General features: G+C 39.2%; 1 protein-coding gene across 9 annotated transcripts in view; it reads left to right on the top strand.

Annotated features, from left to right (window-relative positions):
* LOC141950530 (multidrug resistance-associated protein 1) overlaps window positions 1–18,130 on the top strand; it is a 59,132-nt gene that overhangs the window by 13,787 nt on the left and 27,215 nt on the right. For 7 of the 9 annotated variants that reach the window (XM_074885473.1, XM_074885471.1, XM_074885469.1 and 4 more), the window contains exons 2-13: window positions 824–1,000; window positions 1,773–1,898; window positions 3,214–3,351; window positions 3,817–3,918; window positions 4,736–4,861; window positions 7,871–7,932; window positions 8,807–8,938; window positions 9,986–10,213; window positions 10,887–11,064; window positions 13,602–13,763; window positions 14,533–14,625; window positions 16,010–16,213. In XM_074885473.1, the coding sequence (XP_074741574.1) occupies window positions 824–1,000; window positions 1,773–1,898; window positions 3,214–3,351; window positions 3,817–3,918; window positions 4,736–4,861; window positions 7,871–7,932; window positions 8,807–8,938; window positions 9,986–10,213; window positions 10,887–11,064; window positions 13,602–13,763; window positions 14,533–14,625; window positions 16,010–16,213 (1,728 nt within the window). Of the gene's footprint in view, window positions 1–12; window positions 31–823; window positions 1,001–1,772; window positions 1,899–3,213; window positions 3,352–3,816; window positions 3,919–4,735; window positions 4,862–7,870; window positions 7,933–8,806; window positions 8,939–9,985; window positions 10,214–10,886; window positions 11,065–13,601; window positions 13,764–14,532; window positions 14,626–16,009; window positions 16,214–18,130 lie in introns of those variants that run through there. The other 2 variants (XM_074885474.1, XM_074885477.1) reach the window with 2 other exon arrangements.

Here is an 18,130-nt window from a genome sequence, read left to right as displayed (position 1 = left end):
TTTCCCTAACTCAAGCCAATCATAAATATGGTATGAAAGTTCATTTTACTAAATAGCCTGTCATTTTAAATAGTCTTTGTACCAGTAATGGAAATGGTGATCACAGTTTTATTACTGTGTCAGTTTTGGTTTGATTGTATGGTGGTTTATCTTGTTTTTAAGAATTGTGTTGAGAGAAGTAGAAGACATTGACTTGTATCGATTTACGTTTTCCTGTTGTGGAGTAGGAAACAAGCTGCAAGGGCGAGCCTTTTACTTAGTTCTATGCCCCGTTGTTTTGAATTACCAGAAAGTCTCAACTGGGTTGGCTGCAGACAGCTTGGGACCTATGAGAGTACTTTACAAATAGAGTTGTGATGTTACCTTGTGCTGTTGACTTTTACTGTGTGCCAGATAATGTTTCCACACTGAAATTTGGGAATGTGGTGTATCTGAGTATTTATACATACACGCACAGTGGTTATAACGGGAGATAGCTAGCGTTTTCTGCAATGATGATGTGAAAATCCTTGATTAATACTCTTAAAGATCCTGATAAGTACTGTTAAAGATTCCGGTATTGCATTTGAGTTATGTGTTATGGTAGCTGTATATAACTAACAAAAGTGACACTAATGTCACCTTGTGAAGGTTTAAAACTTCTGAGCTACAAAAAGTGCAATAAAATTAGATACATCACAGAATGGAGCCAGTTTAATACAAGTATAAATAAATACACAAGAAGAGATACAGAATAAGGCAGATATATAGTGGCTATTCCTTTTTTAAATACTGAAGTTCTGTGTTTGTTTTTTTTTTAACTCGATCTATTTTCTCTCCCCAGGATTGGAATCTGACATGGCACACAGAAAATCCAGACTTCACCCAGTGCTTTCAGAACACAGTCCTGGTCTGGATTCCTTGCATTTACCTGTGGGTTTGCTTCCCAGTGTACTTCCTATACCTTCGTTGTCATGACAGGGGATACATACAAATGTCAAACCTTAACAAAGCCAAAACGGTATGTGACTTTTTAAAATGAGAATTTATTAAGCTTATCTGGAAGTTTGAATCTATTTTCAGCTATGTTTTAGCACACTGTTTTTGTTGAGCATCAATCTTGGCCTGTGTGCACATTTCAGCTGTAACTTAATTGTTCTGCTTGCGTTTGATTCCCAAGCCTTATGTGTTTCTGTTGCCCTTTTGCCATTACACTTTCTGAAATTTACTCTGACATAGCAAAAAAGCATGCAAATCCTTTGTAAGACCAGTTGGAGAAGACTATTTTAAGGCAACTCAATCTCAAGGCCTTCATTTCAATAATAAAAATAATTTATTATCCTGTCAGCTTCTTAAGTTACACAGCATAGATTTCTAGAGCTGCTGCAGGTGTTCTATTCCACTTCTGTTGTGAAATAGCTACTTAATGTGTTTGTTTTATTTTTTTTCCCTGTAGAATAAGTGAAAAGTTTTAAGAAGGTCTGTAATAGCATGGTGTATTGGAGAGTTTTTGTCTCTGCCATCTGTTATTCAGGAGTGAGATTCACCAGCTTTCTGCTTCATAATCCACTGAATTATATGGTACTAAAAACTAGTAAACTTTTTTCTTCTAGTGGGGATCCAATAGGTAAAGTCAAATCACTCTTCTTTTGTGCGTGTTATAGAATTGCCCAAAAAGAGATGATCTGATTATGACGACTCCTTGTACTAATACATAACATCTGATGTTCATGTATATATTGTGCTGCCTAATGTGTGTGAACTGATGTATGAAATAAACTTTTGTATTGCAGGCTTTGGGTTTAATACTGTGGATAGTCTGCTGGGCAGACCTTTTCTACTCTTTCTGGGAAAGAAGTCAAAATATTTTTCAAGCTCCATTTTTTCTTGTTAGGCCTACAGTATTGGGTATAACAATGGTAAGTTCTTCTGTTATGGCCTCCATTCATGCAAAGCCTTAAGCAATAACATGCATCTTAGTATTATTCACAGTGTTGTAATTCTTTAAGCTACAATCCTTACAGACTTAATCTGCAGCTGAACTCTGAAATATTGACTCTGAAATGTCTGCTTTCTTTTAATAAAAAAATCAGAAAAAAACCCCAACCAGGCTGTGCTCAGTGCATTGCATATAAGCACACAAGTCAGTGCTAGCTGTCTTGCCTTATTTTGGTAGGCTTGAGCTACTACTTATTTAATAGCTTGGCAGGTATGGAGTGAAGGAATCAAGTTGAGAGAACTGATTAAGCCTAGGTAATACAAATCACCTGAACTTGATAAAAGACGGTGAAAGGCATTGCATTATTAAGTATCTTACTACAAACTCTCTTGCATGTAACATTCTTTAGCATGTGTTTTCTTTGTTACATTTGATGGCACGGTGAAAAGTCTTAAATGCCACATGAGGCACATAGGTGTCCCCAGCTAACCCTTTCTAGCTAGGCGTGCAAGTATTGTCTGCTCTCACACCAGTATCTCTGCAGTCTGCATTTCAAGTAAAATGCCTTGCTATTCATTTATTGTCAGTTGTCTCACATTTATCACAGACTTGGAATGGTAGTCATTAAACATGATATTCAAGGGGGGAACAGGAAGCAACAACAAAAAAACGAAACCAAAATAACTCAACAGCCCTGAAAACATACTGACAGATGCAAGAGCTGTTAAATAGTTTGTGGTCATTTAATAATGCAGTTGTCAAGCTTTTGTCAGGCTGATTGAAAATCCATGTTGCAGCAGTCAAGGGAGATTACTAAATTGTGCCAGCTTCCTAAAGGACTCTGAAAACACACAAAATACAGAAATAGAGTAATATTTGGTCAGTGGTGTTTGGTGTTGTGGCTTGTATAGAAAGAAATCTTTTTATTTTAAAAAGAATTAGTCAGGAAATACTTGGAAAGGATATAGTGTCACTATAATTCTGTGTTGATTTGTGACGTAGAACCAAAAAAGTAAAGAAATAAAGACTGGCAGCTTTTGACAGTGCTTTTGTGTATGTGGTTGTTTACTTCTGTGTAATACGTATTCCTTTTCTCTTTTTTGTCTGCTACTTATCTTACCACTCCAGAAAATTTCCTATTTAAACATATTTTTGAATTACACTTAAAATCTCTGGGTGTTAGAATGTCTGGGAGATACTGGATTTGAAATGTTAAGTAAGCACACTTGTATATGTGTATAACATGTTGTAAAACTTAAAGCTTGTGAATATATTTTTATTTTATTTGTCCACAGTTGCTTGCCACATTTTTAATACAATATGAAAGAATAAAAGGAGTCCAGTCTTCAGGTGTAATGACGATTTTCTGGCTCATCTCATTGTTATGCGCCATAGTGGTTTTTAGATCCAAAATAATACATGCCTTAAATACGGTAAGTGATTGCTAGCCTCATTCAGTTGAAAATAAACCCAAATGCTGCAGTAATAGAGTAGTTGCTTGCTAATTATGCCAGTCAAGTCAGTTAATGATCCATTCAGTGTACCTTCATTCCTTGGGTTATGAAAGCAAAACAAGCAAGACTTAATGGCTCTTGTTTTGAAATGCTGGTGAAATTCATAGTGATCTTAACTAGCAACAGTTGCCAAGAAAATTCTGCTAGCTGTTCCAGAAAGGGGATGTGTCTGCTTGAGTACAATAAAAGTGTGTAATCTTTGATATGAAACTGTTCTGGGAGTATACGTCATCTTCCTGTTGATTATACAGTGGATTTCCTGAAGCACGTGATTTGATGGTAATGTGGTCTCATCTGCTGATGCAAAATGAAAGTGTACAAGTGAAATATTTTTGTCAGTTTGCTTTACAGTAAGGCCACCACAAATATCTGTTGCCTTCGCAGGCGTGGCGACCTGGTTCAGGAACGGCATGGCGACCAACCCCAGGCCGCTCGGGCCATCAGCTCACAGACACCAATGTGGTGGATGGCGAATGGCGTTTATTGGTGGGTAGCACAGCATTATATAGCTTGGGTTTCTTCCGTCTGCTTACATCATAAGCTAAACGCTATTGGCTATCTGGAGAGGGGTCCTATATTTCCATACAGCGCGACATCTTCCGACCGCCAAGCCCTAACCACCTACAAATATCAGATTAATTGTGGAGCTGCCTGAAAATGACATATCACTTTTTATTTCTTGAAAACTTTAAGCCATGTTGTGAATTTTGAGAACTTTCAGTCAACTTTTGTCTTTAGCTGTTGGGAGTGGGATTTTACTTGTGGGGTGTGTCTGTCCATCCCTGTGCTTTGATTTCTGTGGATTATGCTTTATTATGTATCAGTCCCAGTCTAAAAAATGGGAGAACCTCTGGAATTTGAGCACAATGCAACAAACTTATCTAAATTCTGCTCCTCTAATTCTTATTTTCTGTGTGCATACTAATTAATAACTTTGCTTTGAAAACTCCTTGCTGCCCAGTCCATAAATGCCTTGCCTCTGTAAAGAATACCTTGACTTCCAAATGGGGTGTGTTGGTACAAACTGTGTCTTAAAGAGAGCTTCTCTACAGAAGAAGTTCTTGCTTGTGTGTTTGTGGCAGTGATTGATTAAAAATAAATGGTATCTTTCCTCTCCTCCCCCCACTCTTTACCTTCCCTTTACCAAAATAGACATTGACTTTAATTTGCATGAAGGTGGGTAGTGTAACATTTATGTAGTTTGCAGAATTTACAGTAAGGAGTTGGTTTATGTTTAATAGTAATGTGTTGTTTTAAAGAAATTCCTTAAGCCTTCTAATTGGAATATTACCTTCCTTTGTAGGATGCTGAAGTGGATGCATTTCGTTATGCCACCTTCTGCATCTACTTCGTCCTGTTATTTGTACAGCTCATCCTGTGCTGTTTTCCAGAACGACCACCTTTGTTTTCCGAAACAGTAAATGATCCTGTAAGTGTTCAGTCTATCCTGAGTGCTGGGTATCGTATGTACAATATTCTGTACAATGAGTTACAGGGCCATACTTTCCCAGATGCCAAATGATTCAAATCTTGCTGACTTGTTTGCAATAGAGTGTTCTTTCTGCTCTTCAGTTGATGATGCAGAAGATGAAGCCCATAACATGCAAAACAGGGCAGGCTGTAGTTAAGAAAAGAGCAAAAACACTGTTTCAGTCATTCCTGAAGGTTAGGTCATATGTATTTGTATTCAGTAGTGCTTCTGGCAATCAGTGGGAAATAGTGATTTGAAATACTGTCCTTCCAGTCATCTGATACCGTTCAGTACACGGTAACTCATAAGGATGTGTATTCCCTTGCTGTTGAAGGTGGGGAAGAATCTACACCTGGAAAACTTGTGAATTTGAATAGATGCATTTAATTTCCATATTTACCTTTTGTGTCAAGCAAAAATTTAACCAGCTCAATTGCAAGAGCAGTTAACGTTAGAGGGTGGTCTGGATATAGAAATTTAATTTTATCTATACATGATCTTTTTCGCATGTGTTCTTAATTACATGTGCTAGCTATATGGCATGGATCTGAAGTGACCCAAGAGATGCTGGATCATTATACTGCTTGCTTAGCCGTGGGCTAGACCTTCTGAGTCACAGTGGAGAGACACCTGTCACTGTCTGGAGTTTGAATGTGCCAAGTTTAGAAACCTCTGTTCTGTATTTTTTTATGAAAAGGTGTAATTCTGGTTTGATGGGTGTTAGGTGGCACTGACTGACGAAGGATAGTATGAAGTGTGTGAGGGGGGAAATATATGTTGCCTTTATAATTGTGGTGAAGGTCCATAACTAGTTGCACTTACTGAATTCTATAGTTACCTCCTCCGTTGGTATCCAGAGTGCCAGTGGCATTACCACTGGCAGACAGTCTGCGGGTATATGCCTGAAGGGACGAGTATACTGCTGAGTCTTTGGATCCTCTTCATCTTTGGGTTCTTTTCATCTCATTCAGGGATGAAAAGTGCTTGACAGGATACTGTGGATTTATGGAAACCTTTTCTACTTTGATCATGGTTACAATAATTACAAGGTGCTTTGAGATCACAGTGGTTTGCTTTTGTGTTCTGAGTATTTCTAGGGGTGTCTGTAAGAAATAGGGCAGACTTGAGATTGTAACCTTTTTTCATGAGTGGTGTCTTTGTTGGATGTTATCATGGGGAAAAGAACAAAGCAAGTCATGTTTGTCAGTCTTAAATTCTGCTTTCCTTTCTGCAAAGCATTTCCAAACCAGAAATATTTGTAAGTCTTGAGTAAAATCTTACTATACGTTTACTTAAGCCAAAAAACTACAGTAAATTTCCAAGATGTAGATACTGATGTATACAGATGGGAAACAATGTGGTTTGTCTCTTGTTTTTGCTTTGTGTACATTGCATAAGTCCAAACTTGCTACAACTTGTCTTCATTCTACCTGGCATGAATGTCAGTAGGATTAATAGTTCTTTGTGTGATAACTATTAATTTTATCAAAAATACTATTATTTTAACAGTAATCTAGTATGTTTTAAAGTTTTAAACTTTTCCTTTATGCAAATGAGGTCCACTTTTTGGAAGCACAAAATCTAGTGGGCTCTTGAATGTAGATGTAGACTTCCTACCTGCAAGCTGGTTAAAAAAAGTATTAAGGAAAATAGTAATAAAGCATTTTATATAAAGTTCAGAATATTTTGTAAGTTTGTTGAAACTGGAAGTATTCTCTGTATTTGCTGAAGTAGGAATGCTGGTATGGCTGAAGGCTGAAAGTACCACTACCACCACCCCCCCTTTTTTTTTAACTTCTCTGAGTTTAAGAACTTGTATTCATTATACCATGGTGTTGGCTTTGCTTGCAATAATTTTGTTGCAAGTGTTTAAATACTTTGGAAATGTGGAACCCTTTCAAAAAAAAGTCAGTCTCATACATACTGTTCCCTACAAAGTTGCAAAAAAAGTTGTACTGTGAAGAAGAGGAAATGCAGCAGTGTTTCATGTAGCTTGATTACAACACACTTCAATATAGTTTAGTGGAGAAGCCAGGTTACACAAACATGAGCTGAAAAATGCAGATCTTGGAAACACTTGTCTCTGGCTGTTTTAATTGCAGTACTTTAATGATGTTTGGTGACTTTTGTAGACGGAAATACCTGAGTGGCTCCAATTACAGTTAATGATAAAAACCTAGTGGTTTGTGTGCCAAAGGAGTGGTTGGTTTTAGCATTCTTCAGATGCTGTTCAGAACAATGAAAGAGGGAAGAGAGAAATTAGCACTGGAATTCTGCAAGTAAATCACCTTTAGTGCATTTGAAATTCTTCCAGACTTCCTTTCTTCTGTTTTTAATCCAACCAGATTGGGAGAGGATGTTGACCTGAAGAGCCTAGCCATTGCACTGGATAGAACATGAGCTAGCTGCGTTCTTTATGGATACTTAAGTTTCCCATGCCCCATGCTTATTGATGAATGAGATGCAGGGATTTTAGGGGCTGGTTTGGGATGCTTTTATGGAGCTTATAATCTTTTTTTTTTCATTTGTGCATCTGTTTTGATGGAGTCATGTCACTTAACTGCTAGAACAGTAGAACTGAATTCTAAATTTGTACCTAACTCTGCCCAATTAACATATTTATGTTCTCATATGGTAGCATACCTTGCATTGATACTAGGTAGGCACTGATCATAACATCTTGAGAGACTGTCTGTCCTGCACTGTCTTATAAAATTCCCTCAACTACTTGTTGAGTTGTTGATACCAAGCACTACTATTCCTTTTTCCCAGTGATCTAGCCTGCTGACAGCCCTGAAATTGTGCTTGTGTTTTCTGAACAAGCTCTCAAGAGCATAAATTACAAGTTTAGTAATGTGGAAAATATACTATAAAGGAATTTTAAAGCATCTTTTCTGCTTGGTTTGTTTCTTTTGGCCCTGTATCAGTCACTTCGTGTATGGATTGATTTCTTCTTCTGTCCTTTAGAATCCGTGTCCAGAGTTCAGTGCATCTTTCCTCTCCAGAATCACATTCTGGTGGATCACTGGGTAAGATCAAGATGATGCATAAAGCACCAGTTAAAGTTAGATGGCATTTTAGGATCCTGCTTTCAGAGTTAAATTAACAATAATTATGCAATAATAATTTTGGTTCTTTTGGTTGGTTGTTTTGTAGATAGACTAAATTAATTTTTTTTTTTCAAATTTGATTAATCTTTTTTACTTCCTTTGTAGGGTGTTTGTAATTTGAAATTTTGCCAGTATATATTTCATATGCTTGCTGAAAGAATTTAGTAGAAAAATTTATCTGGGAAATATAAGAAGGTAGAAGTTATCTGCTGTATTTAGAAACTAAGGTATTCAAAACAGCTCTTTTTGTCCAACAGGTTCTTTTTTTTTCTTTAACTTTGGTTTAATTATGCTGTATGATTTGATCACAACACATGTTCTTGTGAGTTAAAACACAGAAACATGTAAAATAATATTGGTGTGTAGTTGTGGTTGGTACTTGGCCAGAGTTCCAACAGAAAGCTAGATGAAAGGAATCTCCTTTGTAAAATTAAAGGCTAATAAAGATTTTGAAACTGGGTAGGCATGGGAATATTAATCGCCTGGCTGACTTTCAGATGAGATCACTTCATCCTTTCTTTTATTTTCCCTGAAATTTGAATTCAGTGGCATATCCTGGATCCTTAGATGTTTTGGTGTCTAATTCTCACAGTAGAGACAGAAGGATGTATGTTTTAGCGTCTGGACCTGTGTTGCTACAGGTACTCCTCTTGCATGCATTTTTTTTTTTGAAGAGCTGGCTCGGTTTTGGGCCTGGATGTAAGGACCACTGTTTCATGGAGCATATATATATCCACACATATACATATCTCTAGTGTTCTTAAATATATAGTGCTGATTCTTTCTAATACAGGTTGATGGTTCAGGGTTATCGGAGACCTTTGGAAGCCAAGGATTTGTGGTCATTAAATAAAGAAGACAAATCGGAGGAGATAGTGCCAGGTTTGGCTAGAAACTGGGCAAAAGAGTGGGCAAAGACCAAGAGGTAAGTTCAGTTATCCTGGCTGGCAGTTCTTCCAAGATGTGGAAGTACAAAAGCTCAAGTTACTCAGCCTCTACTTAGAGGTATTTATCATCTGTTATCAAGCCTGCTTTTGTAAGGCCCAAGTGGCAGCTCTGTATTTGTCCTTAAGAGCATACAGAACAGGAACTAAGTAGGGTGTTGTGTGTCTTCTTTCTGAAGAGCTGCATCAAGTTTCCCTTAGTCTTTCATGATCCAGAGCTGATTATTGTTAATTTTGATGTGTGGTTTTTCCCTGGGGAGGGAATGTTTTCACACAGTCAAACTTCAGTCACGTAATTCAGGAGCTTGGGCTCCCTATATAGTTAGTGAAGCTTCAGGAGGGCAGTTCAGGGTGTAAAAGTGAGAAGCTTATTTCTTTCCTTTGACTGTATAGGAAGCCTAGACATCTAAGCCAGATGACTAAAATTAGACTGACTGCATGCCTACAATTACCATCCTACTTTCATCATCCTTTACTGCAGCAAACAGAAGTACCTTTTCATTGAAGGAAAATTGCTTGCTTGCTTACACAGTGTATTTTTACATAGAGCTTGTCCTCAGAAGTTTGAAAGTATGTAGTTTCTCGTAAGGTAGATGTATTATGAAATGAACGTGTTCAGTCCATTGGGGATGACTTGGCTTAAATCTGACTGCAGTCTTTTAACTCTGGTGGTACAGTGAGGCCTTGATTGTGACAAAAGTTTAGCTTACTGGGTTCTAGAATAATGATGTCCTTTGCTCTTTAAATTTAACCAGGTTAGGGCCCTGTTCCTCATTCCCCAGGGCACACCTATAGGAAAGATTCAACAGGGATGTTACCTATCCCTACAGAGAAGGCCATTTCTGAATGGCCAGTTCATTTGGCTATGGTTTTATGATTAAAAAGGTGTTTGATTGACAGGAAAACCCACTTAAACTATTAAGAAGGTCAATAAACAGCTCATAAACATCTCATTTGTATATTGTGAGTTATTCTAGTTGGCTTTATGCTTGAATAAAGGCTACATTTTATACCTATTCTTATTTCAGGCAACCATTAAACATGTTATACTCGCCCAAAAAGCAGCAAAAATCAAGCAGCTCAAGTGGTGATGTGACAGAAGAAGCTGAAGCTTTGATTATAAAACCATCTCAGAAGAGTTCTGAAGCATCTTTATTCAAGGTGTTATACAAAACCTTTGGACCATATTTTCTCATGAGCTTCCTGTTTAAAGCTGCACATGATCTCTTGATGTTTGCAGGCCCAGAAATTCTGAAGTAAGACCTATATACTTTATTATTCTATTAAAAGTATGCGAACAGAATTTGAAACACACTGGTATTCCACTCACCAAGCTGCTTTGCCTTCGGCTGGTTCAATGGGAAAGAGTTGTCATGTAAGTTAGAGACCATGCACACAGATGATTTTGGTCCATTGGTTTTCAAATTATAACATCATGGGTTAAATGTTTGACTTTTTATATTCATTTCCAACACTAGGAAGGCCAGACAGGAACATAATCAACAGTAGCAGAAGAGTTTATTTAATTCTAAACTGTAATGATTGTGGGACTACAAGTCACAGTATGTGAAGCAACAGAGAGTTGAGGGGGTAGGAAGAGTTGTATTGCTTTAAGGTGAGAAGTAAAGCAACTGTAAGCAGTTGTATTTTAGCTGGAAGGAATATGAGACACTTTAGTGTAGCTCCAAGAGAATGCTGTACATGTAAGGTGTGTGATACATGTATTGTAGTAGTACTTTGTTAGGAGGAGGGAGTGACTTGTGCTAGTATAAAATGATCTCCAGTTTCTAAGAAGTTTGCTTAAGTGTTTTATCTAAGTTTGGTACTTTGGGTTCTTGCGTGACCCATATAATGTTTGGAATAACCTAAGGTTGTAACCCTGACATTTTGATTTGCATATATTAAGAGAACTAATTCCTCTCTCCACAGATTGCTAATCAACTTTGTAAATAACAAAGCTGCCCCAAACTGGCAAGGCTATTTTTATACAGGACTGCTGTTTGTTTGTGCCTGTCTTCAGACGCTGATTCTTCACCAGTATTTTCATATTTGCTTTGTAACTGGAATGAGGCTCAAAACAGCTATTGTTGGTGTAATTTATCGAAAGGTAGGTGTTTCTTTAAATATATGACAATACCTTTCAGTGACTGTGCAAATGCATTGCTTAAGTCTGAATAATTAACATAGTTAGGAGACTCTGGTAGGCTGATTTCTAACTTTTAATAGAAATAAGAGAATATCTAATTTAGAAATAAAAGCCTTTTAAGGTAGAGCAATTTTCTAATTTACTAGTTAAAGTTCAGGCACCTTCTTCGTGCCACTGCCAAACCAGAAACCTTGTCTGATTTAGACTAGGGGTGTGAAATTACTTCAGTTTATGCAGAAATTAAGATGCATTTACATTTACAGCTTCATTTGGGACTTGGCAGCAGTGCCACCTCATCTTTGAATCAGGTAAAACATTGATAATAAAAGATGTTTCTATGAATTCATTAACAACAGAAGGAGGACTAGGGAAAATCTCCCTCCTTTATTGGATGCAGAGGGAAACATGGTAACAAAGGATGAGGAAAAGGCTGAGGTGCTCAACGCCTACTTTGCCTCAGTCTTTAGCAGTGGAACCGGCTGTTCCCTGTTCCCCAGCCTCATGAGCTGGGAGATGGGGAGGGGGAGCAGAATGAGGTCAGCACAATTAAAGAGGAAGTGGTCAGAGACCTGCTACACCACTTAGATGCACACAAGTCTGAGGGACCAGATGGGTTACACCCAAGGGTGCTGAAAGAGTTGGCAGATGTGCTCACCAAGTTGCTTTCCATGACTTACCTGAAGTCATGGCTAACTGGGGAGGTCCCATTGGACTGGAGGGTGGCAAATGTGACACCCATCTACAAGAAAGGCAGAAAGGACAATCCAGGAAACTATAGACCTGTCAGTCTGACCTCAGTGCCAGGGAAGGTCATGGAGCAGGTCATCTTGAGTGCCATTAAAAGTCATATAATGGACAACCGGGGAAACAGGCCTAGTCAGCGTGGATTTATGAAAGGCAGGTCCTGCCTGACAAACCTGATCTCCTTCTATGACAAGATGACCCGACTATTGGACGAGGGAAAAGCTGTGGATATTGTCTACCTGGATTTTTGAAAAGCATTCGACACAGTTCCCCATAGAATTCTCATGGAAAATCTGGCTGCTCATGACCTGGATGAGGGAACGGTCTGCTGGATCAAGCACTGGATGGATGGATGGTCCCAGAGAGTGGTGGTCAATGGAGTTAAATCCAGCTGGAGGCCGGTCACAAGTGGTGTTCCTCAGGGCTCGGTGTTGGGACCATTTCTGTTTAACATCCTTATTGATGATCTTGATAAGGACATAGAGTGTATCATCAGTAAATTTGCAGATGACACCAAGTTGAGCAGGAATGTCGATCTGCATGAAGATAGGGAGGCACTGCAGAGAGACTTGGATAGATTGGATCGGTGGCCAATGTTAACGGGATGAGTTTCAACAAGGCCAAGTGCCAGGTCCTGCACTTGGGCCACAACAACCCCCTGCATGGCTACAGGCTTGGGGAGGTGTGGCTGGAGCTGTCTGGAAGAAAAGAATCTGGGGGTTCTGATTCACAAGCAGCTGAACATGAGCTGGCAGTGTGCCCAGGTGGCCAAGAAAGCCAAGGACATCCTGGCTTGTATTAGAAATAGTGTGACCAGCAGAAGTAGGGAGGTGATAGTCCCCCTGTGCTCTGCACTGGTGAGGCCACACGTTGAGTATTGTGTCCAGTTTTGGGCACCTCAATACGAGAGGGATATCGAGGTGCTGGAGCCAGTGCAGAGGAGGGCAACGAAGCTGGTGAAGGGCCTGGAGAATAAATCCTGTGAGGAGCGATTGAAGGAGCTGGGACTGTTTAGTTTGAGGAGGAGAAGGCTGAGGGGAGACCTCATCACTCTCTACAACTACCTGAGAGGACATTGTAGAGAGGTTGGTGCTGGTCTCTTCTCACAGGTAATTAGCGATAGAACAAGAGGGAATGGCTTTAGACTGCAACAGGGGAGGTTTAGACTGGACATTAGGAAAAAATTTTTCACAGAAAGAGTGGTCAGAGAGTGGAAATGGCTGCCCAGGGAGGTGGTGGAGTCACCATCCCTGGATGTGTTTAAGGGTCGTTTGGATGAGATGCTGGTGGATATGGTGTAGGGGAGAACTTTGTAGAGTAGGGCTGATGGTTGGACTCCATGATCCCAAGGGTCTTTTCCAACCTGAATGATTCTGTGATTGTAGAAAGCTATGGACTGATTGCTCTGTGTTGGAAAAATGTGTGACAGAAAGTGAAGATTCTGCTTCTTACACTAAAAAACAAAACAATCAAACAATATCTCCCTGCAAACAATAAAACCACCAACCAACCAACCCTAACCCCAAAGACTGCTTGTTGTCTTGAATTCTCTATTAGTTTAAACCCAGCTGCTTGCTTCAAACTATACAACTTGCATTTTGTGCAGGGTAAACAGAATATGAAGCAGGAAAAGGGTTGCTTGTAATTTTGAAGATTAAACTCTGCAAAGTAATTGAATTCTGTGGAGAAAATGCAAATGAGTAAGTTTTCCTTCATGTTGCCATAATTGTTTTTTATTTTTAATCTGCATCTAGGCACTTGTTATCACAAATTCTGCTAGAAAGACTTCTACTGTGGGTGAGATTGTGAATCTAATGTCTGTGGATGCTCAGAGATTCATGGACTTGGCTACCTATATCAACATGATTTGGTCTGCACCTCTCCAGGTGATATTAGCACTGTACTTACTGTGGCAGGTGAGTATTGTGTGTTGTTTCCTGTTTTGACTTTGATTCCTGTGGTCATGACTACAGACGGCTTTTGTTCAGACCACTGGAGGGTTTACAGCAGTGGGGAGAAAATGCTGCTTGTTTAGAAGCCGTTCAGAGCTGCTTTTGTCACTGCTGTCAAGAAGGAAGGCAGGAGGTTCTTAATTTGCACATCTGAGTGCATGGGGGAGGATGCAGATGGGAGCTACTACCTTTTGGGGGACTGCAGCACCTATAGTATCTCACTTGTCACTTGATCTAAAGAAAAGCGGTCTTGGTTCTGCACTCTGAGAGTCACTGCATGAGAGATCTAGTCCAGACAGTCACCAGGCTGACTCTTCCCCATTCTCCCTGTCAGTGAGAAAGCTTGACAGAAAAATTCCCCAAGAATCAGAAATATTCCCCAAGAAGTCACTCCCTGCATGGGTCTCTACTTCAGAAGAACAGACAAACCAGCAAAAGCTGGAAAACATTAGAATATCTCTGTATATGTGTATAGAGAGAGATACTGAACTCTATCTATATATACCTCTCTATATGGGGGCTATATATGTATATTTGTTTCAAAAATCAAAGCACATAAACATCAACCCAAGCCCGTATTTGATCCCCCTCTTCTTCCCCCAAGCTGTTCTTGAAAATGGAAGATGACGTTGAAAAGCTATTTTGGAATGCTTTTCTGCAGCATATGCAGTGGCTTGACACAAGATCTAAAAAAATTAGTTTGAATGAATGTTTACAATTGAGTTCTTTTCAGAATTTAGGTCCTTCAGTGCTGGCAGGTGTGGCTGTCATGATCCTTCTGGTTCCGATAAATGCTGTGATGGCAATGAAGACAAAAACCTACCAGGTTAGAACCTTTATATGTGTGACAGAGTGCTTTTAAGAAACATGTTTTGTTCTTTGACCTGTTCCTGAGGTTTGGCCTTTTAAATTTTTGTTCCCTTCCTCTATTTAACCCTTAAAGAAAAGGGAAAGAAAGGTCACAGATGTTGTATATGCAGAATAAGCAAACTCATGTATTTTTCAGCCTTACAGCATATCTGTACATAACGATCTAAAAATTTTGCAGTAGTTAGGACCAAGGTAACAGGTTAGCCAGCTTCTAGAAATACCCAGTGATTGGATTGGGATTAGTTTAGTTTTTAACTTGATGTCTAAGAACTGAAGTGCAAACATAAACTACTGTCTGCCTGATGAACCTTAATGAGTGAAATACATTTCCCAGATGGTGGCTGCAGTGTTGGGGAGGTGTGTGTGGTTTGTTCTTGGTTTGGTGTTTTTTGGTGTCTTCCCCCCCCCCCCCCCCCCCCCCCCCCCGGAGGGATGAGGTGGGAGAAGTCTTAGTTGTTGACTGTTCTTGATGCCTAGTTGATTTTTAGAGGGGATCAGTTTGTTACAGAGACTGCACGTAAGTAGACTTAAACTGTCATGTTTTCTATTGCAGAAACTACTTCCAACAGTCCCACCATGTGCTTTCTGGTACAGACTTCACTGCTAACTGAATTTACCATATGTCAGAGGAAATTGATTTATTTAAATGAAACCTTTTAGCTCTAGGTAGTCATCAAAATACAACACAGCATTTGGCTCCTACATGGGAGAAGTAGGGATATCTAGCCTGTCACAGCCACACTGCCACTGGTGGCAACTGTACTGCTGCAGTCTACTGACTCTGCCTACTGCTGAGTCAGAATATCTTTCAGCTTTGCACTGCCCTCATTGAAATACTTCATGAAGATGGATACTTCTGAAGAACGGACTTTCTTCTCATGGCTGAATGAAAGCTTTTTGCCTTAGTGCACCATCACAAAGCCATTGATAGCGCTGAAAATGAAGTAAAACCAAGTTTGGTTTAAGGTTAGATGCAAACTGCACATCACTGAAGCTTGGTTATAATGGCTTATTTTTTAACTGTGTATTGTACCTAGGAGGAACCTGAGTCCCAGGGCTCCCTGATGCGGAGTTGATCCCACTTAAACCAGTGACACAATTGTTTTGATCTTGGTTTGGATTTTTAGTTGCATGAAGCATTCTTTCAATTGGTTTAAAACATCTTGTTAGTTCTGCATATTTGTTTGTTCAGATAGCATCTCAGATTTCCTGCTTGGGAAGCTAGTAAGCTTTTGATGATAATGAGGTAAATTTTGCCATTGCAAAATACAAAGCTCAAAACTTTGTGGCTCTGCCAAGTATTGTGCTCTGCTAATTACTTTTTGCAATGTTGTTTTTAGGTGGCTCAAATGAAGAGCAAAGACAACAGAATTAAGCTGATGAATGAAATTCTCAATGGGATTAAAGTTCTGAAACTTTATGCTTGGGAATTAGCCTTCAGAGAGAAGGTATTAGACATCAGACAGAAAGAACTCAAAGTCCTAAAAAAATCTGCTTATCTTGCTGCAATGGCAACCTTCACTTGGGTTTGTGCTCCTTTTTTGGTAAGTGAAACAAATCTAGAAGTTTGCTCTCCTTTTTGGGATCACACTTTCCAAGGCAATGCTTGAGAACTTGTTTTGTTTTTTTAATGAATGGAAGAGTCAGAATGCCCTCCACAGTGGTGGGAAATTGTCCACAGCAGTGGGAAATTGAACACTTATGTCTCCACTTCTCTATGAAAAGGCACTACTCTTTTCTTTGAAACTTAGTAACATACAAGTTGGATATATTCTAGAAGTTAATGGCTGAAGGACTTAAAAACAAAAACCTCCTCTGCATCCCCCTCTACTTTTGGTGGTGTACTTAAGGAACCGAAGATTAAATGTACTGTCAGATTTAGAAGATATTACTAATGTGTATAGTACCCTCCAGGTGATAGCTGTGGCTGACAAGAGTAGAACTTACCTTATTTCAGCATCTTTGAGAGCAGCAAGTCCTTAGATGAGAGTACTTGATTGAATGGGACACTGTGCACCAGGCGTACTGCTGGCCTGTGTTCTCCCAGCATCTGTTTAAGAACAGTGTGGAGAGGTAAAGCCATTGTGTACCCTGGGATTGCTTCAAGTTCTTATTTAAAAAAAAAAAAATATTCTTGATATGTGAAACATCCTCACTGTGTTTGTGGTTAGCTTACATTTAAACTAATAAAAGGGAGAGAAGGGTGAGATCACATAAAAATTGCTTCAGACCCTATTAGAATAAGGGACCATTGCTTTTGTCTGCAGAAGCAAATAAAAGCCATGACTACATTAGGATAAAATATGTGCTGTTCCAGTTGAAGGTGTTTAAGTGTACTTTCCAGTCTCAGATTCCTTCCCCACAAACATTTGTAATGTTTACATTATGTTTTGGGCATGATGAAAGGCAGAAGAAGCAGTGCCCTGGGTAGGAAACATCAGCTGCATTCTTAAGTGAATGCTTTTCTAAAAGAAGTCTAAGATGGTTTTAATATAAATACATTATTACATGAAGTTTCTAAATAAAACTCTGCAGGTAGACTTCTTAATGCTGTTATGTGCAGTCTGAGAAGACAAATTTGCCTGATGAGTTGCTCTGTTTCAGTGCACACTGTAAATGTGTGCCAGTGGTTCTACCCCGTAGGGGGTTTGCCACTGGGGCAGAGACGGTACTGCTCGAAGTGCAAGGCTGCAGTTTAACATCTTGCTTCTCAGATTTTTGTTCTTTCAAATACGTTCTTCTGATTAAAGAATTATTGTAAGTGCCTACTTGAAAGCACTTCTGGCATGCAAAACTCTTTATTTCCTCTACTCCTCCTGTTTCCATGGCCAGGGCTCTTTAAAACATTGTTTAATAATGGTGTCAGGAAACTATTCATTTTGCAGTACCTCCCCTACTGCTGTGTGTGCTGATAAGGCTGTATTTCAGACTAATTGCTGGTAACACAAGAGTGCAGACGTGCTGCTTTGAGGTTATTCTTTGGACCCTGTCTTGTTTTTGATCTCTGTGGGATGGCTTTCTCCCTGGGATATGGTTGTCCAGACCAGGGATTGTACAAACAAGCTACTGTACCAGGCACAGCTGAGTCAGCCGCTGTATGAAGAACAATGCATGTCTTCACAGCAGTCAGATTTTTAACAGAAATACTAATGTCTTTGTTCGATGCTGTGCTTAGATGAGACTGATCCTTAGGCATTTGGGCTAATTGTTTCAAGTTTTGTGGGAGGGGGAATGCTAAAGGTTAGCCTACCTTGATTTCTTGTTTTAAGTGGCAATCTGTGGGGAAGAGTTGCTGGATCTTGTGATATACTGAGGTATGAGTGTTGGTACCACGGAAGAAAACACTGTGAGGGGAAGATCTGAAAGTGAACATTTGGTTTTACTTAGTTTATTTTAATTTTACTATAATTTAATCAACACATTTTAAAAAAATGTAAAGAGATATATGGATTTTTTTAAAA

This window comes from Strix uralensis, chromosome 16 (assembly GCF_047716275.1).
Source record: "Strix uralensis isolate ZFMK-TIS-50842 chromosome 16, bStrUra1, whole genome shotgun sequence".
In the NCBI taxonomy this organism is placed as follows: Eukaryota; Metazoa; Chordata; class Aves; order Strigiformes; family Strigidae; genus Strix; species Strix uralensis.
The sequence above is the reverse complement of the archived record's forward strand: the minus strand, read 5'-3'. Positions and strand labels throughout refer to the sequence as shown.